This window comes from Jaculus jaculus, chromosome 1 (genome assembly GCF_020740685.1).
Source record: "Jaculus jaculus isolate mJacJac1 chromosome 1, mJacJac1.mat.Y.cur, whole genome shotgun sequence".
Lineage (NCBI taxonomy): Eukaryota > Metazoa > Chordata > Mammalia > Rodentia > Dipodidae > Jaculus > Jaculus jaculus.
The window spans coordinates 303,857,897-303,885,853 of NC_059102.1; the positions used below are offsets into that span (position 1 = coordinate 303,857,897).

The window sequence follows — 27,957 nt, forward strand, 5'->3', positions numbered from 1 at the left end:
TCTGCCCTTCAGGGTATGAGTCTAAACACTTCAAAACACAATTCTCTGATCCAGTTTCAACAAAGGATTTTTTATTTGCCGATCCCCCAACACAACCAAATTCTGAAAATAGCAACCTACTGCAAGGACAGTTCAATCACAGAACATTCTCCACCATCTCTCCTCTCTTCACAAGGTCTGCCCTTACATGTATACATCATCTGAAAGAAGTCCAATATATGAAAATATTGGGAGGTGCATGTACTATCTTGCTCACTTGGTGCACCTCCCTTTTCTGCCTCCTTGATAGAAAGTTATCATAATTTTTATAGCAAAATATTTAAAGACCTCTCCCCCTGCTCTTCCATGTAACTAAAAAGTACAGAATCAAAAAGTGTTTTTCTCACGCTGTAATAAAGATAGAATATTAAAGAATATATGAGTTACTGTAAGTTCCTTAAAGAACTAACTTAGATATTTACCAAGGAAGTTGAATCTCACATGGGTAATAGAAGATTCAATGGGAAAGCTACAAAAATTGGTAATTCTGTAATGGGGAGAAGCAAGCTTCTTCAACCATCAACTGGTACTATTCTTGTTGACCACAAACCCTTCAGAGACCCAACATACAGAATCTATGAGGCTTGAACACAATCTATTTCAATGACAGCCAGCCTGCAGAGAGCTGAGACTGGATGATGGAACAGAATGCTAATGAAGGCACAGAGTAAAGAATCCCAAGAACACTGTGGTGCCATTTCCATTTAATAAGCCAGCAGTACAGCAACCTAACGACCTCAGCTGTGATCATACCAGGCTTTCTATGGAATTGCTATAGGGGCATGACTGGCAGCTGGCATCCTCATGGTTCCTGATGCTGAGTGAGCAGCTGCAGCCCCAACTTCTGGAAAGACTTAAGGCTGGGGAGTGTAGCGGAGGTACTTCTTGCCAGATGGGAGCTCTTTAGTGAAGACTCCTTTGGGGAAGATTTGCTTGGCTTCCTCTTCAGAGATGGTTGGAAGGACCATCACACTGTCTCCATCCTATTGGAAGACATTGGCAATGGTGAAATTCAGTCTTACAAAAATGTTAAAAAGCTCTTCAAAAATTAACTTTAGCAAAGTGTGCAGATGCTAATGAGAACAACCAAGTACTCCTCACTCTGAGAAATTTTGTTTTCACAGTTGAGTTTTGACACTTTTGTGAGGAAGTATTTCTATGGCTTAACTAGCAACGATCCTGTTTTACACTCAGTAATGGGGAACTACCACACCTTAAAGTTTAATTCCGTATCATCTCATGGATTACAGGCCCTGCAGAACTGGATCTGCCTGGTCCCCTTTCTCACCTCTTAACTCTTACCCTCCTTTCTGCAAATTTAAGCGATTTGCCTGCCAGAAAAAAACAGAACAATAAAACCTGGCATTCAGGTTAGTAGGCTTAAAAATATGGAACATTGTTATGATGTGCTTGGAATATTGCCCTGTCCTGTTTATTTGCAGATATCTTTGGTATCAAAAGATTATGAATAAACTGGGTATGTAGATACACATCTGGCTTTGATTCCCCAGTGCCCACATAAGGCCAGATGCACAAGGTGGAGTTTGTTTGCAGTGGCGGGAGGCCCTGGCCATTTTCATTTTCTTTCTCTCCTTGCAAATAAATAAAAATCCCCAAACCAACTAAACAAAATTTCTGAAGAAGTTTCAAAAGCTAAAGCTCACCAAGCATGGAGGTGCACGCCTTTAATCCCAGCATTTGGGAGGTAGAGGCAGGAGGATTGCCGTGAGTTCAAGGCCACCCATAGTGAATTCCAGGTTAACCTGGGCTAGAGTGAGACCCTACCTCAAAACAAAAACAAAAACAAAAAGCTAAAGCTCAAGAGAAATGAAATGACACATCACATTAAAACACCAACAGTTGGGACTGGGGAGATAGCTCAGTGGTTAAAGTGGTTCTAGGTTCAATTCCCATCAAACCACACACAAAAAGTAGCCAAGGCATATGAGGCTCATCTGCAGCAGTAAGAGACCCTGGCATGTGTGCATGTGTACATACACACACACACACACACACACACAGCAATGGTTTTTTGAGACAGGCTCTCATTATGTGGCTGGAGCTGGACTTGAACTCAGGATCTTCTTGTCTCCAGAGTGCTGGGATTATAGGTGTATATAATATACATTTTATATATAGTTATATATACATAAATTATGTATCTAAAACATGTAAATATAAATATATAGTTTACTATCAGGTAATGATTAAATAAAAGGGATTTTTTTTTTTTTCTTTTTACAAGGTAGGGTCTTACTGTAGCTCAAGCTGACCCGGAATTCACTAGGTAGTCTCGGGGTGGCCTCAAACTCATAGTGGTCCTCCTACCTCTGCCTCTCAAGTGCTGGGATTAAAGGCGTGTGCCACCATACCTGGCAAATAAAAGATTTTTAAATTTAACTTGGTACAAGTTGAGTATTCCTCATCTTAAAATAGAGTATTTCAGATTTGGGCTTTTCTTGGGGGGTGGGACGGATATAGGATATGTGTATAGGCCTTACCAACTTAACAACCCTAATCAGAAAATTTATAATCTGAAATACCTCACACCCTCAAGAAGTTTGATTTTGGAACATGACAGATTTTTGGATTAGGGATGCTACTTAGATTGAAAAGGTACTATTATGACCAATTAATGTGTCCAGGTATCTAAGAGTAAGAAAGCAATACATAGTTCGTGTTTTATATACATGGTATAAAAGATCTCTTAGCAAATCTTAAGCTTGGCCATGAGGACAAATCCTCCCAGGGTACTGGACTGATAAAAAGAGCCTCATCTATCCCCAGATTACCAGATCCTGGGGGCAAGCCATCTAGAAACTGGTCCTTCAGGCCTTCCAGGCAAGCTGAGTATCTAACCTTTAGACACATTTACCTTCCAATCAACTGGGGTGGCAACCCGTTTTTCCGCTGTCAGCTGCAGAGAGATAATCACTCTGAGGAGCTCGTCAAAGTTCCTGCCAGTGGTAGCTGGGTAGAGGATAGACAGCTTCAGTTTCTTATCGGGGCCAAAAACGAACACCTGCAGAGCACACAAACATGCACGATTTGGTCAGTGCTTTGGATGGGAGAGCTGAGGCTAGCAGATTGGTTCATGAACTCACTACCTCGATTCCCTGAAATAAATAAATAAATAAATATTTATATTTATACATACATTTGTTTATTATATATATTTATATGTAAATATATATATTTATTTGTACATATACAGATATACATATATATATATACACACACATATACATATATATGGAAACAGACACTGGTAAGGAAAATGGGTTTACCCAGTTTGACCACATACAGGGAGAGAAAGACTCCTAGTCTTTCCTGTGGTGGTGCCATAGTTTTATAGAAAACATGAACTAGGAGCTGAAGAGATGGCTTAGGGGTTAAAGGTGCTTGCTTCCAAAGCAATGATGCCCGGGATTGATTCCCCAGTACCCACATAAAGCCAAAGTGGTACATGTGTCTGGATTTCGTTTACAATTGGAAGAGGCTCTGGAAACCCATACTTTATCTCTGTCTTCCCCAAGTAAATGTAATAAAATATTTAAAAGTAAAAACAACTAAGCCAGGCGTGGTTGGGCATGCCTTTAATCCCAGCATTTGGGAGGTAGAGGTAGGAGGATTGCCGTGAGTTCGAGGCCACCCTGAGACTCCATAGTGAATTCCAGGTAAGCCTGGGCTACAGTGAGACCCTACCTTTAAAAACCAAAAATAAAATAAAATAAAAAAATAAAAACAACCAAACCAAAGGAAGTAGAAGGCTATACCAAACTATCTGGACGGCCACACTATTTTTCAAAACTGAGAACGAACCTTCAGGTTTACTCAGGAAAGGCTCCAGGCAGTTATTAATAGGGATGATCACATAAAAATATTACTAATGCCTGGGTGCATATGCCTTTAATCCCAGCACTAGGGATGCAGAAGGAGGAGGATCACCATGAGTTTGAGGCCGCCCTGAGACTACATAGTTAATTCCAGGTCAGTTTGGGCCAGAGTGAATGAAACCCTACCTTGAAACCTCCCCGCCACCCAAAAAAGGACCTTTAATACCTGCACACTTGGGGGGTGATGGTGGTAGTGAGCGATTGAATCTGTTCATGAAAAGGGCAGTAGAAGTCATCAGAACTGTCCTGAAGAAGAATATGGCTTATCACTTGAAAGACAGACGTGACAAGAGATATACAGAAAAGAGTTCTTAATCTTAGCTACATTTTGGGATAGATGTCCAAGAACTGTGAATATGAACAGTTTCAATTTTTAGCTGACATGTTCAGAAACCACTGAGGAAGAGGCAGCAGAAAGAATATGAGCCAAAGGAAGAGGAGGAATGCTTTGCAACACTGTCTTCCAGACACAGAGTGGTTGTGGTATTCATGACCTCACAGTGGCTGACACTACACAAGACCTGCTTAATAGGAGGGGCAAATGACATCAAAATAGAAGAGAGATTAGTTGGAAAGAAGGGATTCAGTAGAGGGGAGATAGGTGAACGGGAAAATGGGCTGTGGGAGGGAGCAGATTAAAATCATGGTATATTTTATATGTATGGAGGTTATCAGTAGTAAGTTAAAAAAATTTAGCTGAGCATCTTACCACTTTGCCTGAACATTACAAATAATCAAAGACAGTCACTGACACACAGCTATTTCATAGTTGTAGATATTCCCTTATTTCCTCTGGTTATACCAAGGATATACACTGGATGTAGAGCCCACCAGTGTTGCTGAGTACTAACTGGATTGCTAGAACTCACCACACGAGCCGTCACGGGCATGCCCTTTTCATCCTTCTCTGCAGGGTCCAGCATGCCCAGCTGGATGGCAAGGTCTCGGTTCTTATCATCAATGATGGGGAAAGGCAACTTTTCTGTGGGTTCGTCACCATTGTAAGCATTGATATCCTGAAACAGGAGAAAGGGGAAAAGGGAACTCCAAATGACACATTTCTTTGCATTTCATAGTAAATAGCTACTGCATTGCATGACAGGGAAAAGAACCACAACCACAGTGTTTCTCTGAGCAATTTTAATAAGTTGAGTGAACTTTAGTCTCAGTTAGTCACTGACAGTTACAGCAGAGTACAGTACTCAAGAGGCCAAAGCCCTTTCACACCCAACTCTGTTAATAGTCAGCATGACTTTACTGCTTTGACTATAAGTACATTTGGATAAAAGGAAACTCTGGGTACTTAAGCAGTATTGAAAACACACATCAGAAACAGGTTCACTAGGTCCACACATCAAGAAGTAACTCCATGTGCAAAGAAATCCTGTAACTCGGGTCCCTGCTTCAAAAGCACTGTGACTAAGACATCAGGTACATGACAGACACTGCAGGAAACACAGGAAGGAGACTCCCAAAGCTTAAAGCAAACACAGAAGTAAAGAGTTGCACATATGGCTTAGGACAAGGGAAAGGTAAATGGGTGGGTGAAAGACATTTCAAGATTGAACTGAAGACAAATTAACGTACTTCCTTCTTCCCCAAATAAAGCTTGGTTCATTTCTTCTTTTCTAACTCTGGAAGTTTTTGGTGGAAAAAAAAAGTCAATAGTCTGTCTCACCACCTGATCCAGAGTTGATACAGCACTTGAGTTGGCTGCGCATCACAGGAAGGTGAATACGTGAAATACGAGTCAGTAAGCTCTCTGCTTTCAGAGGAACTTCTAACTTGGTTAGGTAATTTCTCTTTGAAGTAGCACACTTACAAGGCTGCAATGTTAAGTGGTGGTTGAGCATGCTGAGGCGCACTGACTGCACCTTCATTTACAGGACTGCTGAGTCGGGACAGGCCTGGAGAAAGGCGTAGCACTTCTCCCTGGGCCTGGGAAAGGATGGGTGAGGTTTCCCACTGGGCAAAGGAAGGCACTCTAGAGAGAACAATGTTATGAAGACAATGCAGGCTAAGTGCATGTATAAACTACTTTAGAGCACAAGGAGCCAGGAGTAGCAGGACACTGGATTTAAAATTGGGGTGGTGGGAGGTATATTTATTAGTCACATGAAGCTCTGAAAGTAAAAGAGGGGGCTGATGGTACAGCAAATTGGATACCTTTTTGCATTTTTTCAGAGACGAGTTAAGATACAAGTGACATTAATGTGCTCTGAAATGGATAACAACAGATTTTATCATATTCCTTAATTTTATGATCTGAACTTCCTTTTGTTGTCTCTGGCAGCCTACCAAGTCACCACAACCAAATAATAACCAATACGGTTCTGTGTCACAGGCTTCTCTTGAGGTTTCCCACATACTCAGCCATATGTCAAAGTTGGCATTACTTCTGACAGTTTGGACTCGTTTCCTAGTCCCAAGGCAGTCACAGTTTTGGAAACTTCTATGGTGGATAAAATGAACCTGGGAATCTGGATATGCTCCAGTCCCGCAAGGAGTCATGTAACCTGCTCTAAGCTCTTCTCTCAGCAAGCTGTCATTGCGCATCCATTCTTGACCTTGCCAGCTTGCTCAACGGGCAGTACATTGTGCCATGGACACTTAAAGCTTTGGCTCTATTCTAGCCCAATCAGGCTAGTTCCACATTTTACCATCTAATACCATAAAGAAAACTGAGTTTTAGGTTCAAATCATACTGACGTCCTCTTTTAGTTGAGAAATCTTGAGCAAGTCATTCTAATATTCTCCTGTAAAAAATTTAAAAAAAAAAGGCACACACACAAGAGGCTTTACTAGACTCTCATGAGAAATTACCTGTGCTAAGTGCAAAGGATAAAAGAAAATCTAGCCCAAGAAAGACAAGTGCCCTCCTTTTGCTCTAACATGTTCCTTCTCATCTCAGACATTTGGGATTAATTGATGTGAAATAGTCATGGGATGTAGCGTCCCCACCCCCAGCCTGTTACCAACTCACCAACATGCCGTCTTTACTTCATGTGCTCAACAGTGCCCAATACACAACACATGAAAGGTACTGATGACTTACTAACGTATTTTAGCAAAGCCCATAAAATGTTATTTCATTTAGATGACCAAATTTATTGTCCAAGTTAAGTAGTTTTGCTGATAGCAGGCAATTTTCTTTATTCATTCATTCATTCAACAAATACTGACTGTCCACCTATACTAAGTACTGCTGTAGCGGAGAATGGGAGCCTGCCCTGCCGGAACTACACTCCAGTGGTGAGAAACAAACCAACTAAGTAAGCAATATGCAAAGACTTTAGATACCATCAATGGCTAAAGAGGACAGAGTGTGAACAGATGTTATTATTTTAGATAAGGAGGACAAAGAAAGGCTTTAATGAGATGCTATTTGAGTTGAAACCCAAAACAGGTGAAGGCAAACCACAGAGATATATCTTAAGAGTTATCCAAACATGAACCTGGGCAGATGGGGTAGAGTGCCAGCGGTTTGTGGGTAAACTAAGATACATGATAGGAAAAACCAGGAGGAATTCAGGCTACCTCCTGTAGTTACAGCCTGAGTAACTACAAAGACATAGTTGCCAACAGCTGAGACGAGTAAGGCCCTAGGATGAAGGATGGGGCTCAACTGTGGACAAGCTAAAATCAAGATGTGTACATATCCCAGGGAAGCTTAGGTGTTGAGCAGGTAGTTTTTACCAACCTGGAGGTCAGGGGACTATGGCTAGAGATGGTGATCTGAGAATCACAGCATATGGATATTAAGTGAGAGGAAGAGTGACTAAGGGAAACTATGCAGATAGAAAAAAAGACGTGAAACAAGCTTGGGTCAACTTCAGCATAAATTAGGAACTGGGAGATGATGAGCAAAGTCTAAGGCTGGACAGCAACAAGGACGTGGCATCCTGGAAGCCAGGAGACGCACACCTGCCATGAGCGTAGGCTGAATGCTGCTGGTAAACCAAGATGGTGACAGAGAACCCATCACCGGACACAGAAATATGGAGACCACCAGGAAGTCCAGCTGAGATTGTTGCCAGCGAACTCTGCACCTGAGGCTTACTTCTCAAAATCCAAGCGACTGTCTGTGTAATTAATGTGAGCCTCAGACTCCAGGCACATGCCAGTTGATACTTCTGATGAGAGAGAGGAAAAAAAACACACTTTTCTCCTGTTTTCTTGCCAAACAAAAACAAAGATCATTTCTGTAATGCCTCCTGTCACCAAGAAGCTAGCGGGAGGTTTCTTCCCTTCAACAACTAAACGATTCTACATTGGATACCAGCAGGTATCCTCCAATTCAACTCAATCTGGGCACTATCTACCTAGACAGGTAGCTTTAGATTCAGGTAACTTTAGATACAGGTAGAAGGCTCAAACCCACAAGGTTACTTATACCTGACTTCCCATGCCCACAAGCCCCACACTATACCTCTGGCAAATGGGCTATAAATATGGGGCTCCTATGCACTTCTCCTGGGGACTGATTAATTTTTTTGAGGCACTCACAGAACTGGGGGAAATGTCTTACAAAAGGTACAGATGAAGGGACAAATAGGGCACAGTGTGGCGCTTCCACGCCCTCTTCCAGGCACATCACCCTCCAGGAATGTACACGTGTTTAGCTACCCAAAGGTCCTGGAACCTAATCCTTTTGGGCTCTTACGGGAACTTGATTATATAAGCATGACTGATTAAATCACTGGTTACTGAGGTATACTACAACCTTCACTCCCTCCTTCCCAGAGTTTGGGAAGTGATCAAAGTAGAGCCTGGCTTTGTTCAAAGATCAATCGCATCCCCATCCTGAAGTTACCCAGCAGCAGCCAGCCACCAGCCAATTCTTTAGCACATAAAAGACAATGTTCCTTGGAAAATTGTTTTAAGGCTGTAAGGAGGTGTATGATAACAGGAAAGGAGGTCTAAATGTACATATTCCACACACTGCAGAACTATACCTTGCTCCAGGCAAGATGGTCCTCAACACTGTCTATTGAAAGGGCAATCAACTTAACATTCCTCTTGGCAAATTCTGGTGCCAGTTTTGCAGCTCTGCCAAGCTCTGTGGTACACACTGGGGTAAAGTCTCGTGGATGAGAGAAGAGAATGCCCCATCTGGAATGAAGGAAAAGAACATTATAGCTGAGTGAAAGGTACCAATGTCAGGCAGTGACAACACAATTTCTGAATTTAAAAGAGTTTCTTTTCTTTTTTTACAATGTCTACTTAATGAAGACATTTACCCTTTTCAGAGAACTACTTTCCAACCTTGCTTCCAGAAAAGCCCATTAACAACTGTTCAAAGATATAAAATTCAGAGTAATTTTCAGGGTGTTGCCTCCTTTAATAACTATGGAGACACCCTGACTCTTTTCCAGCTAATAAAATTTATGCTACACAAGCCAATATTTGTCATGTCTTCATTTTTTAAATAGCATGCACTTCAATATTCAGCTCCTACAATGCCCCAAATCCAAACAGATGTCTGACTGCAATGATAAACAGATTATGTAATCTAGAACAGATAGGTTTCTATTGCCTATTAGTAAAATTAAGGCTGGTACTTTGCTTCTTGGCACCAAGTAAATCTTACATCTTTTGTAAAGCGCCTTTATTAATCTCACCCGTTAAGAGACAGCATGCACTTTTGTATTGTGCTGAAATAACAGCAGTTCAACAGTTTTACCTAGGGCTTCTTTGCAGTTTCTTCTTGTTTCAGACCAAGCAAGTTGAAAACATACAACCTACAATGTAGGTTTTTCAAAACTTCAATTCTTAGGTAAACTACTTTACATCATCATCACCTAAGGTTAAACTTGTATAGATTTTGAGAGTTGGTCAAGCTGAGTAACCAAGAAACATTTCCTTCTCCTTAGCAACAGAAACTATTCTTTCAAGTTTCAGTTTTCTACACTCTCATAGCTTGAGAGCAGTGGGGGCAATCTCTTAGGCTTGCAGATTGTTCCATCTATGGTAGGTTTCCCTGGACACAAAGAACCAAGCAGACAAGTGTACCATTCCCACCCACACCTGCCAGTTAATGCTAAGAACGGAAGGTAAGACTGAAAGTGGCAAGACTTTGGGGAAATTATGGAAGTATGTGTTTAAAAGGCAGTAAGGGGGGAGGCATGGATCTTTTAAATTTCAAAAAAAAATTGAGATAGAGAGAGAGAGGGAGGAGAGAGGAGAGCATGGGCATGCCAGGGCCTCCTGTTATGGCAAACTCTAACACTTTATGTGGGTACTCGGGGAATCAAGCTTTGTAAGCCATCGCCCTGTTTTTTGAAATGTAGTCTAGCTGTGACATCTAGGCCTTAGACTCCATGGGAAAAGTATCTATATAAGGGTCAGACAAAATTTAAGAGGAAGACTCTAAAAGTTTCAGGCAAAAAAATTTATAGGAAAAAGTACTGCCAAAGGGGTAATGAACTTGAAGTGCTTTTCCATTGTGAGTCAATAGTTTGTTTTGCTGAATCATGCTGGGAAACTGGTTTTCAGCCACTTAATGTTGAGGCCAAACTCCAGTATACCACAGGGTCACTCCAAGACTGTCTTAACCTGACCTGCGTCCCCACTCTCAGGAGTAATTTAATTGCATCATCTTATTTCCTTCCTCAATTTCAAAAGACAAAAGGTTTCCTCCTTTTGAGAGAATGGTCCCTACTGCTGCCAGAAAACCTCAGGGAAGTGGCCTTTCCTTAGTTTGAGGACACTGCATCTGCCACACAAGAAAGTACTAAGTTAAACTGCCACAGGGAGCACTCAAGCCCTGTGCTACTGATTATCAAGACAGACACCTGTGATGTTTGAAATTCACCTTTTTCCTGAGGATACTTGGGTCAGTAATTGACTCAAGATCATAACACTGAATGGAGTTTGGCAAAACTAGGTGAAGTCCATGTAGTATCATGATACATAGGGTAGATATTTCTCTTCCAAGCAGAGCAGGAAATATCATGTCTGACCCTAAGCAGACTTACTTGTATACTTGTTTATACATTTCCATATTTTTCTCATCTTCTAACTGATGGCTCCATTAAAAAAATGCCACTCCCCCCCCCCTTTATTTGAGATGAAGTATCGAAAGTTGTTCAGGCTGGTCTTGAACTTATGATCTTCCTGCCTCAGCCTCCCAGGTAGCTGTAATTACAGGCCTGCACTACCAAGCCCAGCTGAGCTGACACTTTTAGTCAAGTCTCGATAGATCCAGAGGTCAATAAAAATAACAAAACCCCTCAAAAGTATGGTTAGCTTAAGTAGGAGCAGCAGTTATAACTGTTGTGACTATAAATATGCTTATGCTAATGTTTAATCTGTACAAATTCGAGTTCTGGTAAGACTTCATGTTTCATGGAGGTGAGAGACATAGGAAGAAATGGGAAGGAATACCCTGTGATAATCCTAGTTTCGGAGAAATTAAAAAAAATATTAATTTGCAAGCAGCGAGAGAAATGAATGCAGCAGGGCCAGCTCCAGATGCACAAGCCACTCTGTGCATCTAGTTTATGTGGCAACTGGGGAACAGAACCTAGGCTATCAGGTCTTGCAAGCAAGCACCCCTAACCGTTGAGCCATCTCTCAAGCCCATTGGAGAAATTCTAATACTTGGATTCACAGTATGAGATTGGCCACAGTGCCTGTCTAGTTGTCTCCTGCCTGCAATATCTGAAAGTTCTACTTGCTACCCATCATCTAGTTAACCCTTTCTCTCTCTCACAAAACTGTAATTTTTTATAGCTGGTAGCTGAAATGGACATTGTGGGTTATATAGGCCTGATGTGTAAGATTCTATCTACATAGGGATATCCAATCACTGTTTCATAAGCTGCTCGATCTCTGTACACACATGTGCCTGGACACTGAATATAAAAAGAACACAAACTCAGGAGTTCATTTGTCTAGCCAGGGAGCAGCACAGCACAGTGGGCCCACTGAATCACCAGAACCATGATAAACCTGGTCATGCCTGGAATGCTGATTAGAAGCAAGCAACTTACAGCATGTTCTCTTAGGAACAGTAAAATTAAGCCAACATTAGTTTACTCCTGGACATTATGGCCACCAGAATGACTATCAATAGCAAGGGACTGCAGTGGACGCCAGGCAGAGGGGGTTGGGGACCATGAGGAAACAAAAGCGTCTCAAAGGGGAGAGGTACACGTGTCCTGGCCTTGGAATGGCCTACTCTGGCAAGATAGGTCACTGTCCCTGAACCAGCTTTCCCTCAAAGTGTTGCAAGTTCTGGAACGAAGGGCACACCTACACACGAGGTTCTTGGTTACTCCAAAATCTTATCTCAGCCGCTGAAAGAGGCTCTGGACAAAAAGCCTTTAGATCACTTACTTGGACAGCTGGTAGTTTTAAATTTTACACTTTGTGTCCACAATTCTGTAAACACAGTCACTCACAGCCCGCAAGCAGAACCCCAGACACCGCTAGGCCCTCTCCTAAACTGCAGCTATGTCCTCCGACTTTGGCCTTAGGCATCCACCTTCCCCCAGGGTGCAAACTCCACAAGGGCGGGAAGGAGGGTAGTGCGACCCTGACGGACAAGAGTCCCTGGAAGTGACCTCCAATAACGCGTCGCCCTTGCCCTCCTCCCAGGCCTCGGTAGGGACCTCGTCACGTACCCATTTCACCAAACCCAGTTAGATGGACAGCAAACCCTCCAGCGCAAGGACGCCGAGACTCCACGACCCGCCAGCTCCTCCTCCTCCCCCAAGCCAGCCCAGCCACGCCGAGGTCGGGGAGGGATCCGGGGAGCAGCGGAGGTGGCGGGTCTGCAGCAACGCCCGGCCAGGGCCAGCACGTGCGGGAGCCGGTGAGGGCGGAGCGCGCGCGCCCGGACCCCAGCGCAGCACGGCCGGGGACGCCCCGAGCCCCGCGGCTCCGCGACCAGGGCGGGCCGACGCGCAGGCCACTTACGAGTCTCCCAGGAAGTCGTGGAAACGGATGCGGCCGACGGTGGTGTTGGCCTCGAAGTTGGGGGCCACGTCCCCGAGAAGCAGTCCTCCGGGCATGGCGGCAGCGGTGACGAGCGAACCGGGAAGCGCAGCCGCAGCAGCAGGCGGCCGGCGGGCTCCGGAGGGAAGCCTAGCTGCGTGCTGGGCGGGAGGGGAGGGCCGAGAGCGAGGGGCGGGGCGAGAGCGAGGGGCGGGGCGAGAGCGAGGGGCGGGGCGAGAGCGAGGGGCGGGGCGAGAGTGAGGGGCGGGGCGACCGTGAGTCTCCTCTGTTGGGAACCCCCGCGCTGCTGAGACCTCCTGCGGCGGCGCAGGAACGTAGCCTCCTGAAGGCCTGGGGATGGTCAAGGTTTGACCTTGCAAGGTGCGGGGGGCCTTCGGGGAACCCGAACCCCGTAGGATAGCCCGAGGTGGACAGCCTTGAGGGCCGCATGCTCACGTGACTCTGCAAAGCTGCGTGGGTTCGCGCAGACCTTTCTGTACACACACTCCCTGGTGTCACCAGACAGTGGGGTCCAGTGACACCGGACTCGCACCTGCGCTTTTCCTGTGATCATTAAAGAGTCCTGACTGACCCCGGCCAACCTAAAGCTGAGCCCTGTCTCTCTGTCAGGATGTGGCAAAGGCAGGCGAGTTGGGAACCATGTCAGAGGAAGTGGCTTGCTTATTGCAGCAAAGATTCCTGTACGGTATGTCAGTATGAAGGTAATGGAACCAAACTTTTATTTTGTCTCCTCATCCCCGGAGTTCGTTATGAACTATACAGTATTTAACACAATGATCCTGAAGCTCAAATACAACAATTCAAAATGAAGTTCTTGAGATCAGAACTGTATAAAAGTCGACTTTTCACTCGGGTAGTTGGGAGGCCTACATCAATTTATTTCCTATGTGACAAGCACAAGATATGTAGGATGCCTGTTCTCTTAGACCTTTCATTATATCCACACAAACCAGAATGTATTAAAAGCTGGGCCTGGTGCCATAGACCTGAACATTTTGAAGAAAGGAGGATCAAAACTTCAAAGCCTGACTGGAAAGGAGTTGTGACTAGCCTGGGCTTCTTTCTCAAAATAAAAAGGTGAAAACCCCAGCACTCCCACGCCTACATAGGAGGATCACTGTGAGCTCGAGACCACCCTGAGACTGCATAGTGAATTACAGGGCCTGGGACTATAGCTCAGTGGCAGAGTACTTACCTAGCATGAGGGAGACCCTAGGTTCAATCTTGCTCACTGGGAAAAATAAATTAGAAAGCCACAAATCCTGTTTGGACTACAGGATGACTGGCTGTCTGCTTCCGGTGTGGTGGGTCTGGGAAAGACTCCAAGGTAATGTAGGTAATCAACACAGGGCAAGTGCTCTGGAAGTGGTAGCTGTTATTTGATGGTGATAATGATGCATGCAGGAACTCTTACTCTCCCTGTTGCTAAAGAGACTTCCAGGCCTGCGGGTAGGATGGAGGTACAGTCAGTCTCAGCTCTTACAGGGAAGCTAGATTACATGTGATTATGATACAATGTAGGGTAAGACAGGAGGCAGTTACAAATGGCTGTAATTCAGAAGAAAAACATTTCTCTGCAGTAGACTGAACAGATGTCAAGGAAGTATGGGGCAGTGCTGAGTGACTCACATACAGCGATCTGAATTTTTGTCATTGTGATATGCACTGTGTGTGTTTCTGCATGCATGTTAATCATTCATTCATGATGACTTTCAGTAAGATTACTGGCAAAATTTCTACCTAATCTTTAAAACTAGTGTAATTTAATCTCTAACTTAACTCCAAATGTTCATTTTGAAGGATATATTTTTTAAAGATTTAAAAAATTTTTTTATTTATTTGAGAACAACAGAGAAAGAGAGAAACAGAGAGAAAGAATGGGCGCACCAGGGCCTCCAGCCACTGCAAATGAACTCCAGATACATGTGCCACTTTGTGCATCTGTCTTAGGTGGGTCCTGGGGAATTGAGCCTGTAATCAGGGTCCTTAGGCTTCACAGGCAAGTGCTTAACTGCTAAACCATCCCTCCAGCCCTGAAGGATATGTTTTTAACTCTCCTTTTAAAAAAAGTTTTTTAAAATTTATTTTTGTGAGGGAAGGAGTGAGAGAGGCAGATAGAGAGAGAATGGATATGCCAGGGCCTCTAGCCACTGCAGATGAACTCCAGACACATGTACCACCTTGTGTATCTGGCTTATATGGGTCCTGGGGAATTGAACCTGTTCCTTTGATTTTGCAGACAAGCACATTAACTGCTAAGCCATCTCTCCAACCCAACTCTCCTTTTTTTATTTTTAAGGACAATTTCATTAGAATTTGAGAGAAAAACAATAGCAGTTAGGTAAGTAAACTATAAATCTCAGAGCTGCCAGAAGGAGGGAGAGGGATAATAACATGAAGAGAAAAAGTCATTTAATTTGAGTTTGAGTTCAGGAATCAGGAAGGTTCAGCCATGGAGTTGGATGGGTAAGTGTAAGGGGGAAGAGGGCCTTCAGAGAAACAATGTTAGAAAACCTGTAGGGCCGTACATAGCAAACATGTTTAGCGTTTTAGCCAGTGTCCAAAGAAATAGAAAATGGGGGCTGGAGAGATGGCTTAGCGGTTAAGCGCTTGCCTGTGAAGCCTAAGGACCCCGGTTCGAGGCTCGGTTCCCCAGGTCCCACGTTAGCCAGATGCACAAGGGGGCACACGCGTCTGGAGTTCGTTTGCAGAGGCTGGAAGCCCTGGCGCGCCCATTCTCTCTCTCTCCCTCTATCTGTCTTTCTCTCTGTGTCTGTCGCTCTCAAAAAAAAAAAAAAAAAAAGAGAAATAGGAAATGGGAGGTTATGCTCTTTGAATCAGAAAAAAAGGAAAAAAGACTAAGACCACTGCCAGCAAACTATTATAAGCAACTGCATGGAGGGAGGAGTTTCAGTTCCTCACTCTCTCAGGGGATAAGTTTTCCTCCCATGTTCTTAACATGTCTTCAGGTGAATCAGCTTTTTTGAGGAGTGATCTCCTAACTAGGTGACTGACAGGCTCAGTCGGATAAACTATTAAAGGAGGGGACCATAATAAGTCTTTTGTCATCCTATGTTTTGGGCAATTTATAATGTTAAGGCTCCACTCAGGTCGGAGGTAAAACTCAGAATCTAGCAAGCCCCAATAAAGCTCTGCTACCTCTAAGACCCTTCTCTCTTTCCTATGGTGATGTAGGGATCTTAAAGATTAATCAAGGTTTATTTTTAAGAATGCTCAGCTTCCTTAAAATTGGCATCTCCAGGAAAACCAGAGATGGAAGAAGGATCCATCCTCAGTGGCTCCAAGCCTGCTAATGCCTGTCTAGTTACCTAAAATATTCCTCTTTCATTAGTTGACAATCTAAAATTATTTAGGAGAAAGGCATTTTAGTTGATCTGACTACTTTTGGCTGAAATGGGACATAGGAGGGCTTAGGGTCTCCAATCTTGCTGACTTTCAGAGTTTGGAGGATGACAAAAGGAACCCAGGCAGGTGGAGTTAAGTTGCTATAGGCCTATATAGCAGGTGGATCCCCTGATTGTAGATGTACTCGAAGACTCGAAGACAACTGTCACCCAGATTTTCTTTTCTTTTCCTTTCTTTTCTTTTCTTTTCTTTTCTTTTCTTTTCTTTTCTTTTCTTTTCTTTTCTTTTCTTTTCTTTTCTTTCCCCTCTCTCTCTCTCTCTCTCTCTCTCTCTCTCTCTCTCTCTCTCTCTTTTTTTTTTCCTGAGGTAGGGTCTCACTCTAGCCCAGGCTGACCTGTGATGTGGACTTCACTATGTAATCTCAGGCTGGCCTCAAACTCATAGTGATCCTTCTACCTCAGCTTCCCCAGTGCTGGGATTAAAGGTGTGTATGTACCACCACACCTGGCTCTTTCCTTTCCTTTGCATGTGAGTATGTGTCAGGCAACTGAGGGAGCACACCTGACATTCTTCTGGGGTCTCCATATGTGTGCACATAGTACACACACATGCATAGGCCATATACACCATAAATATTATACACAATCACACGCAAAAAAACCTTCTGAAGAGTTATGTGTTCCCTATTATTATGAAGATTCTCCAACAGCTACTGACAGTAGAATAGAATTAGTAGGAAAATGAAGTAGTCCTTGCATTCCTGTCTGTCAAACTGTGACAATGAAAAGTGAAGTACCATTGTTTCAAGGTGACAAAACTCAGAATAGCACATTTCTTTGCAAAAGTAAAGACTATTCCCATGGAATTTTCAATGTAGTTTCAGGCTGGCCTTGAACTCACAGTGACCCTCTACCTCTGCCTCCCTCCCAAGTGCTGGGATTAAAGGCATGCACCACTACCCTGGGCAAGAAACACTCTGTAAAGGAGCTTGCTTATAAAGTCTGCCAGCCCCAGGTTAATTCCTCAGTTTCCATGTAAAGCCAACTACTAAAAAATGTGGGACATGTGTATCAGGGCAAGGGATGTTGATGAACCAAACACACACACATACACATACAGAGTATATATATATTTTTAATGAAGAGCTGAAGTCCTTTGACTCTTGGGACAATTTTTGGCCTGACAATCAAAGAGCTTTTATAGTAGTCCAATACGATTTTTTTTTTGTAGACACAGAGTTGATACTATTAAAAATAATAAAAAATGATTATACATGTGGCATAATTACAACATTTGAATTCATAGCCTGGCCAGTTTTCTAATGTGAAACTTAAGTCTTATCCAGGAAAGAAGGGGGCCCAGAAACTTAAAAACAGGACATGTAGTTGAACTCAAACGAACTGACCATCTTGGATCCCTATGTCACTCTGAGTCCCCTTTGCCTGTGGAGCCTGGAGCAGGTGCCTCACAAAAGAGAGCAGGTCCACACTCCTCAAAATGTAACCCAGTCTTCTCCTGTTTTCATTAGACCCATAAGAAGGGTCAAGTTTCTGTGTGTTACAATGGCAGCAGGTTTCTGACTATGATTCTGGTGCCAAGCTCAGGTTTCCAGGTTTGCCCTTTTCTTCCAGGAGCCTCTGCTGGCTCTGCAAAGGGAGTGTGGGCTGAGAAAATCTCCCCAAATTCCAGGCTCCAGATTCTCAAGCAGTTTCTTTCAACATCATGATTCAAACAGTAATATTTGACAGGTAATATTATAGCTCTTAAGTAAACGAATTTGTTCTAAAGCAATGTATCCTTGGTGACTATTGTCCAACTCAGGACTTGTCAGCATGGTACACTTGCTTTGGCAGCTGCAAAACAAATACATCTGGCCTTCTAGCTGCATGGGTGCAACTTTGATGGCATGAAAATCTTGGGTGAAAGAAATAGGACGCCTGGAAAGCAGCCTCTTTATCTTTGAGATTTGTTCTTAGCTTTCTGAGCACTGAGTCAGCTCTAGCAAATATGTGGGATGAAGCTATTGAAAGAGAAGATCTCTGTGTTCTGAGTAGGAGTGTGGGTTGGACCTTGTCCTTGGTTACTGAACTTGAGTATCTCTAACACAAATTCTCCTACTTTACAGGGGGCAAAACAATGAAGGCTATGAAAACAGTGTTTATACATACTTCCCAGTCAGCAACACTCCTTCTCAAGAATCAGGTTACATTTATTTCACAATTACTCAAATCTCTGTGAAATTTGACTGAAGGACTGGAAGCTCAAATTTTAACCTTGCATTGTTGAATTTGTATTGTTGGTTTCTATTTTGTGGTCATCTCTTGACAGTAAGCACATAATTTCCATTGCCTTCTCATGTTAGTTGAGAGACAGACCTTGGACTCCAAAAACCAAAGCAAGAGTGAAGGCCTAGTGGGTACTTGTGAGTTTTCCCCTGCTGTGCAGACTCCTCTCTGGGCTCAATACGCTGGTCAGGAAGGGAGCTAGGAGGATAGGCTGGCTCACAGGGAAGCATCTCTAGTGGGGGATAGACAATGCAAGGTACATGCTAGTGGTATCGACTTTTATTTGCAGTTAGCTTTACTTAATATTTAAATAGACTGTTGGATTTGAAATTTTAACTTATTTAAAAAGTTTACTTATCCATATAACTTATTATTACCCCACTAACTTATTCATTCATCCATCTGTTCAATAACCATCTTGCCTGAGTGCTCAAGTCACTGGTATAAGGCCTTGTTAAGTTTATAGTTAAGCGCTCTATTCCCTTAGTTTCTTCTCTGTTTTCTTACCCTTTTTCTACCATTTCTTTTTCCTCAAACTTTTCTTCTCTCCCATCCTTTTTCTTTTTTCCATATTCAAGTGTACCGCAAAACTACTTTTTGCCTGTTAAGCTCCAGCTCACAGAGACCAAGTAGATTCAGGTTTTGAATAGTTGTTCTGCAAAGGTGGGCTGCCCTCCTGTATTAGCTTCACCACTAAGAGTACCTGCTAGGCTGGGTATGTCAGTGATCATGTTCTGTTTGCTTTTATTTTTTTTGAGGCAGGGTTTCACTGAAGCCCAGGGTGATTTAGAACTCACTTTGTAACCCAGGCTAGCCTTGAGTTAATGGTGATCCTACTACCTCAACTTCCCAGGTACTGGAATTAAAGGTGTGTACCACCATGCCCCAGGTGATCATATACTGAAAGAACAAACAAATAATATGGGACAACCAGAGGCATGAGGATAATCCATACAAGGAATGGTAATTTACAACTGAGATTAATTCCATAATGTTGAAGAGTCAAAATTATAGCCATCTGCCCCTTCAGAGTCTGCTTTTGTCCTCTTTCAGCATGAGTACAACCCCTAGCTTACTCTCTGAAACAACTTCAGTTTTAGGGATTATCTCTATTAGCTACCTTGCCCATATACAATTGGAAAAAATCTAGTTACAGATAGTTATGTCACCCAAAACACAATAGCTTGGAACTGCTTTGGTATGGACAATCAGTGAAAACACAGACATGTGTTTACTGTTAATCTAGAATGAACCCTTGCGCAGTGGAGGACTCAGGCTTTTGCACATGATCTGTTTTACTTGTTCAACATAACCTGTTGTGCTTACTTAGTTAATATTTACCAATAGCACAGAATAAAATCCAAGAGGCTTGGCTGGGTATATAAGTGGTCAGGTGGACATATCTTGCAAGAACAAACAAATAATATTGACTTTTCTACTTTTCTTTCCAAGTTGGAGTTCATGTATTTCAGCCCTGCGTTCTACATTGAAGCCATGAACTTTCATGGATCAAAAGAGGAGATGCCTACCGAAAAGAACAGAAGCAAGAGACATTAGGTGCACCTCAGGTTATTTTGTATGAGGAGTGTGGGGAGCTCACACTCCTGTAGAGAAACTAGAAGCTCTTGGAGGAAGTCTGAGCCCCACTGCCACCTCCAGGCCACCATAACACACTGAAATGTGACCCCATGTAGTTGTCGGTTTAGTGGCAAGGAGGAGTGTTTGGGTAGGTTTTGAGAGCCACCCTTTTGTGAGACATCTGCTCCTGCTAAGAAAGTTGCAGGATTTTGATGGGTAGGGTTTTTTCTTAGGAAGAAAGGCAAGCTACTTTTCTTTTTCCTAGAAGATTTTTTTAAGCTTAAGATTTTATATTTAAGTTTCTGATCCATTTTGAATTATTTTTGCATAAGATAAAGTCTAGTCTGGGATCATTATTATATATACGGGAATGTATGTATGTATGTATGTATGTATGTATGTATGTATGTATGTACCTGCCTGTCTTGCAAACCATGCATACATAGTGTGTTTGCATCTAAATATCCTTTTGTTAAAGATATTGTAATTTTTCCAACCAATTTCTTGTGCACATTTGGTCCATGATGACTTCAGGTTTTCTAAATTTGTTAAGGTTATTTTATGCCCCAAATATGGTCTATCATAGTGAATCTTCCAATTTATACTTAAAAGGGCTTTCTTGAGCTGGAGAGATTGCTTAGTGGTTAAAGCTTTTGCCTGCAAAACCCAAGGACCCAGGTTTGATTTCCGAACACCCATATAATCCAGATGCACAGGTGGCACATGCATCTGGAGTTCATTTGCTGGAGGCCCTGGCATGCCCATTCTCTCTCTATCTGTCTCTCTCTCTCAAATAAATAAATAAATAAAGAAATACATAAAAATATTAAAAGGGCTTTCTTGAGCTGGAGAGATGGTTCAGTGGTGTTGCAATCAAGTTTGCATTCCTGGCAGGAAACACTCAACTAGTAGCAGCTTGTGGTAAAAAAAGGTTCATTTTGGCTCCATGATGAGAGGGAAAAATGATGGCATGACCAGAGGGTGGACATCACCTCCTCACCAACATCAGATGGACAACAGCAACAGGAGAGTGTGCCAAACACTGCCTATAATACCCATAACTCTGCCCCCAACAACACACTGCTTCCAGGAGGCATTAATTTCCAAATCTCCATCAGCGGGGAACCTAGCATTCAGGACACCTAAGTTTATGGTGGACACCTGAATCACACTACTGCAAGTGGGTAAATGTGCTTGCTTGCAAAGCTTGTTGGCTCAGGTTTGATTCCCTAGTACCCATGTAAAACCAGATACAAAAAGTGGTGTCTTGAATTCATTTGCAGGGGCAAGAGGCATCGTCTCTGACTCCCTTTCTTTCTGATTATAAACAAATAAATAATAATATATTAAAATTTTTTTTGTTTATTTTATTTATTTATTTGAGAGCAACAGAGATAGAGAGAGCAAGGGGCAGACAGAGAGAATGGGTGTGCCAGGGCTTCCAGCCACTGCAAACAAACTCCAGACACATGCGCCCCCTTGTGCATCTGGCTAACGTGGGTCCTGGGGAATTGAGACTCGAACCGGGGTCCTTAGGCTTCACAGGAAAGCGCTTAACTGCTAAGCCATCTCTCTAGCCCAACAATATATTTTTTAAATTAAAAGGCTTTCTGCTTTTGTTACAGTATTCTACAAAGGTAAATCATATCCAGTGGGTATAATGTAGAACTGATTTGATGTATATTTCTACCAATTGCTGTAACAGGAGTGATGGTTTCAAAGTATAATTATGTATTTAGCTTGTTCTTTGTAGCGTTTCATTCTATCTGTTTCTGTTTTAATGTTTGGGAATACTCTTATTAGGTATAGACAGTAAAGAGTGGGGTTTTTTTAGTACTTTTTTATTATTAAAGTTTATTTATTTATTTCAGAGAAAGGGAGGTAGAGAAGAGAGAGAGAGAGTACCATGCCAGGGCCTCTATCCACTGCAAACAAACTTCAGATGCACATGCCATCTTGTGCATCTGTCTTATGAGGGTTCTGGGGAATCAAATCTGGGTCCTTTGGCTTTTCAGACAAGTGCCTGAACTGCTAAGCCATCTCTCCAGCCCAAGAGTGATATTTAAAAAAAAATTTTTGTTGTTCATTTTTATTTATTTATTTGAGAGCAACAGACAGAGAGAGAAAGAGGGAGAAAGAGAGAAAGAGAGAGAGAGACAGAGAGAGTGAGACAATGGGCTGCCAGGGCCTCCAGCCACTGCAAACGAACTCCAGATGTGTGTGCCCCTTGGGCATCTGGCTAACATGGGTCCTGGGGAATCGAGCCTCGAACTGTAGTCCTTAGGCTTCACAGGCAAGCGCTTAACCGCTAAGCCATCTCTCTAGTCCCCAAGAGTAATACTTTTAATTGATCTTTTTTATCATTGTGCTGTATCTTCCCTTATTACTAGTAATCTTCCTTGTTTTAGAATCTACTTTGACTGTTATTGATATAGTCACTTCATCTTTCTTTTATTCGTGTTAGTATGCTATGTCTCTTTGTTCCATTTTATTGTATCTAGCTCATGTTTGTCTTAATTTGTAATGCAGATTTCTTGTAGATAGTTGGCCTTGTTTATTTTTAGTTCACTCTGACAAACTATGTTTTAAGGGCATTTACATTTGATATCATTTCTATGATTGGACTTCTTTTGTTTACTTCCTCATTTCTTCCCATTGCTCATGCCTCTATTTTCCCCTAACATTGACTTTTCACCATGTTCATTAGCTTCTTTTCATCTCTGCTTTGCTATTGAACTCATCAATTTTATTTTAAATTTTAGACTTTATTTTCTCACTTCCCAAATTTTTATTTGGTCTTAAAAAACACTTTTTTTTTTAATGGGCTTTAGTTTTAAAGGAACTTTAGGGTCATAGCAATATTGAACAGAAAGTACAGAGAAATCCCATATACTCCTAGACCTATACCTTCACAATATAGCTACTATTAGCATCTCATACCAGAGTGGTACTTTTGATACAGTCAGTGAACTTACATCACACATCACCAAGTCCTTAGTTCACAATGTGGTTCTCTTTCAGTGGGTTTGGACAAATGTACAATGGCCTGTGCCTACCATTATAGTGTCATACAGAGTGGGTTTGCTGCTTTGAAAAATCCCAAATGCCACCTATTCATCTTCTCTTCTATGATAAACTCTTTGCAACTACTAATCTTTTTGCTGTTTCCACAGTTTTGCTTTCCCTGTATCATAAAGTTAGGATTACATAGCATTCTCTTTATACATTGGCTTCTTTCACTTAGAAGTAAGTATTAAAGTTTCCCCCCTATATTTTCATGGCTTGACAGCTCATTTCCTTTTGGCAATACTATTAGGTCATGTGGAGGTATCATAGTTATTTATCCATTTGAATACTCATGAGTGCCTTTGGCTGCTTCCAAGTTTTGGCATTTATGAATAAAGCCATTTTAAACATCCATTTACAAGGTTTTGTTTGGAGAAATTTTTTTTTTTTTCAAGGTAGGGTTTCGCTCAACCTAGGCTGATCTGGAACTCACTATGTAGTCTTAGACTGTCTTCGAATTCACAGTGATCCTCCTAGCTTGGCTTCCCTAGTGCTGGGATTAAAGGCATGTGCCACCACAGCTGGCTGGAGAAAAAAATTTAAGCCATTTGAAAGAATGTGATTACAGCACTGAAAGTTATTTAGTTTCATAATTTAGTTCTTTTTTTTTTTAAGTTTCACTGTCTCTTCCTATAATTTCTGTCTATAAATTCCTTTTGCTCAAGAATATTCATCTTTGAAAATGGAATAGAGAATAGTTGGAAAGAAAGGATTCAGTAGAGGGGAGATTGCAAAGCAGGTAAAAGGGATGGTGATGGGAGGGAATTACAATCATGGTATATTGTCTGTATGTACAGAGGTTGTCAATAAAATGTCAGAAAATATTCATCTTGACTTCATGCAGCATAGTCACACTAGCTGACTGAAAACCTGTAGCTGAGTATTCAAACATTGTGTTATCTCATGATGGCATTGGTGATTGTCTTTCCCATTAAAAATTAGTCATCTTTTCTCTGTTCTCTGTATTTTGAGTAATTTTGGATTGTATCCTGAATATTCTAAGTACTGAATTTGAAGGGTTCCAACTAATTCTTCTGAGAGTGTTGAATTGTTTGACTCAGCAGGCAATCAGACAATTAGTTTTCTTCAGGCTATTTGATTTCTGTGGTGACAATTCGAATGCCATCTCAGGTTTCAGAACTTGCCACCAGAGTGCAAGAGTGCAACCACACCTGCCATTGTCTCGTGGCAATCTTCCTCTCCTTCCCAGCCCATTTATTATCCTTTAATTCCTTCTTCCCCTTTTGCTTTCTCCACCTACTTTCCTATTCATATCAACCTACCCACACTTAAGATCTCTGGAAGAAGCTTATCTGTTACCAGAAGTTCAATTATTACCTGTAAGAATGAATGCTATCTTTACCTTTTATCTCTCTGTTTTCATTATTCCCCCCAAAATTCTACAATTCCATCTCAGGAAAATTAAGATATATGATTTTACTAAAATCCCCATAAGGAATACCTGCATCCCAACTGAGGGTCCCTAGTGGAATGGGGGTAGGGACGAGCGAAAAGAGGATACCAACACATGATATATCCATACAAAATTTTTTGTTAATAATAATAATAATAAACTATGAAAAAAAAGAATTAGTCATAGGCTGTGGATGTAGCTCAGTTGGTAGAGTGCTTGCCTAGCATACATGAAGCCCTCACTTGGATCCCCAGCAGTACATAAAATCTGTGTGGTGGTACATACCTATAATCCCAGAACTCTGGAAGTGGGTGCAGGAAGATCAAGCCATACTTGGTTACATAAAAGGTTCAAGGCCAGCCTGGGCTACATGAAACCCTGTCTCAAAAAAAAAAATTAATCATTATAGAATATTTGAAAGTATTCAAAACTTAAAAAGAAGTTCCTAGTAGCCTGACTACCCAGAGAAACACTTATGTGTGTGACACTGAATGAAAGTTAAAAATTTAAGTTAGAAAGTATTATAAGGGCTGGAGAGATGGCTTAGTGGTTAAGCGCTTACTTGTGAAAACTAAGGACCCCGGTTTGAGGCTCGATTTCCCAGGACCCATGATAGCCAGATGCACAAGGGGGCGCATGCGTCTGGAGTTCGTTTGCAGTGGCTGCAAGCCCTGGCGTGCCCATTCTCTCTCTCTCTCTCTCTCTCTCTTTCTCCCTCTTTCTCTCTCTCTCACTCTCACATAAATAAATAAAAATGAGCAAAAAAATTTAAAAAAGAAAGTACTATAAGTGGTCCAAACTCTTTGTAAGAAAAAACATAAAAAGAAAATGTGAATGATCAAAACAAACAAACAAATCTGGCTGGATACATGGCTCAGTGGTGAAAAGCCTGACAGCCTGGGTTTGATTCCTCAGTAAGCACGTAAAGCCAGATACACAAAGTGGCGAATGCATCTGGAGTTTGTTTGCAGTGGCAGGAGGCCCTGGCATGACCCTACTCTCTCTTAAATAATCATTTAAAAAAAGAAAAAAAAATCCATACTTCTACCACCCAGAAGTAAATGCAGTTTCGATTTAATTTCAGAGTGTATGTATGGGTGTGTGGGCTATTTGAATGGATAGGGTGGGGGACCGGAACTGTGGGACATGGTGGGGAACAGGATTGATGTGTTGAATGGTGGCGGGGAGGTATTGATAGCCAAATGTTGATTCATGCAAGGAGGGTTTTTTTTTTTTTTTAAATTATTTATTTATTTGAGAGCGACAGACACAGAGAGAAAGACAGGTAGAGGGAGAGAGAGGGAATGGGCGCGCCAGGGCTTCCAGCCTTTGCAAACGAACTCCAAATGCGTGCGCCCCCTTGTGCATCTGGCTAACGTGGGACCTGGGGAAATGAGCCTCGAACCGGGGTCCTTAGGCTTCACAGGCAAGCACTTAACTGCTAAGCCATCTCTCCAGCCCAGCAAGGAGTTTTTATCTGAGCATTTGGACAAAGCTAAAGATGTAGTCTTCTAGTAAACAACAAAGTTAATGGAAAGAACTTTTCCATTATGTTTTATATTCTCTTGTATGTTTTATATTCTCTCGTCCATTTTATTTTGATTTCCCAAAGAACGCACTTTGTTTTGTAGACTAATTCTTAGGCCTATAGAGACATAGACAGCAAAATGCTTAGATAACAATGGAAGTAATCTGTGGGTGGGAGCCTTCTTGAAATTTCAGGGTCCAGGGCAGGAAGCATGAAAGTGAGCTCTGTCTTTTATTTATTTTTTATGTTTAGTATCCCTTTTGTGGCTTTAGGGAATTCAAGGAGACAATATCTTATGTTTGGGAAACAGCGTTCTTCCAGTAATCATCAAGCAGGGCAAGAAAGAGGAGAGGGTCAAAGTGGAGGACTATAAGAGCACAAATAATATGCAAATTTTTAGAAGTAATACTTGGAAATTATAGGAAAGAACTGGTGTGTGTGTGTGTGTGTGTGTGTGTGTGTGTACGTGTGTGTGACCATACATATCTTGATCATGGTATCTGTCCTGCCAGGTAAAGTATATCCCTATGTAGCTATAGATTTCTGTTTTCAAAAGTTGGACTCTTCTATGTGTACTATTCTGCAGTCTTTTTTCTCTTAGGAATGCATCTTAAAAATTTTGTCATACAAGAATGTAAATATCTTATATTCCATTGTATTCAGGTACATTTCATTATATTCATTGCATGCACTTATCCAAGTATCATAATTGATTTAACTGTATTCTATTGCTAAATTATTTTCAATTTACTACTAACTAATTGTGGTAGTTTGAATGTGTGACCCCCACAGTTAAAGCTTGTCTCCAGCTGCCTGGCTGGGGCAGATCCTGGGGTTCAGCCCTAAGGTATGTTGGGGGCAGATCTGAATTCCAGCCAAAAGGTTTGCAGAGAAGTCCAAGCTCTGCCTGGGTCCCTATTCTTTGCTGCTCTTTTGTGCTTATGGTTTTCATGGGCTATTTGATTGTTTCCCTCTGTTTGGATGTTTGGGGCTTTCTGCCACAGATGGAACTTTCCCCTGGATTTGTAGTCTTGAAATATATAAACTGTACCTAGCTTGGATGTTTATCCAAGCAACTTGAAGTTGTCTACAACACTAATTTATTCTTAACTTATTTTGTTATTAAGATAACTAAATTTATTGAAGCAAGATTGAAAGGGTTTCGTCCAAAGTAATACAATCTTAAAGCAAGGTCTGCTTTTTTCTTCCAAGGTCTGCTGATCTCCAAGGGAGTATCATGAACCATAGAGGCACAAATACACATCTTTGTTCTCCCACATGTGAAAGGCACATCTCATAACAGAGTGAAAAAGTAGAAAATGTTCAGAACACCTACATTTAAGATGAAGACTGAAAGTTCTCAAAGCAAGCAATAACAAGTTATCATTAGACTTAATTTTGTAGCGTTTTGCTGACCTCTGCTTGTGCTGATGGTCTGGGGCAGTCTCAAATTATTTTATAGGTCCACTTGTTGAACTGTGTTAGTTCAGGGACTATGTTTTATGTGCCACGAACTTCCATTTATTTGTGCGGAAATATGTACTAAATGGGTCAGAAATGATGTCTTTTGATTTTTTTTTCTTGCAGTGCTGGGGGTAGAACCCAGGGCCTTGCTTATGTACTCTACCACTGAGATACTCCCTAGGAAAATTATTAACCCTGTTTTGTACAATATTGGGGCTCTGAGTACCTTAATATTTCTAGTACATGACATTATGAACTTGAAGGCAGGTGACATGGGCTTTAATGCGATTTTATAATTGTTAGGCACAAAAAAATTGAGCAAGATGTTGATTGCTCTGCTTGCTCATCTCTACCCAGAGA

General features: G+C 41.9%; 1 protein-coding gene across 1 annotated transcript; it reads right to left on the reverse strand.

The window, feature by feature from the left end:
* Positions 1-49: 49 nt before the first annotated feature.
* Prdx6 (peroxiredoxin 6) lies at positions 50-13,027 on the reverse strand. The gene is made up of 5 exons (XM_004658782.2): positions 12,858-13,027; positions 8,891-9,047; positions 4,805-4,951; positions 2,915-3,061; positions 50-1,022 (listed from the first exon to the last, which is right to left on the reverse strand). Exons 1-5 carry the CDS (start codon positions 12,950-12,952, stop codon positions 894-896), a joined length of 675 nt encoding a protein of 224 aa, XP_004658839.1. The 5' UTR covers positions 12,953-13,027; the 3' UTR covers positions 50-893.
* Between the last annotated feature and the right edge of the window lie 14,930 nt (positions 13,028-27,957).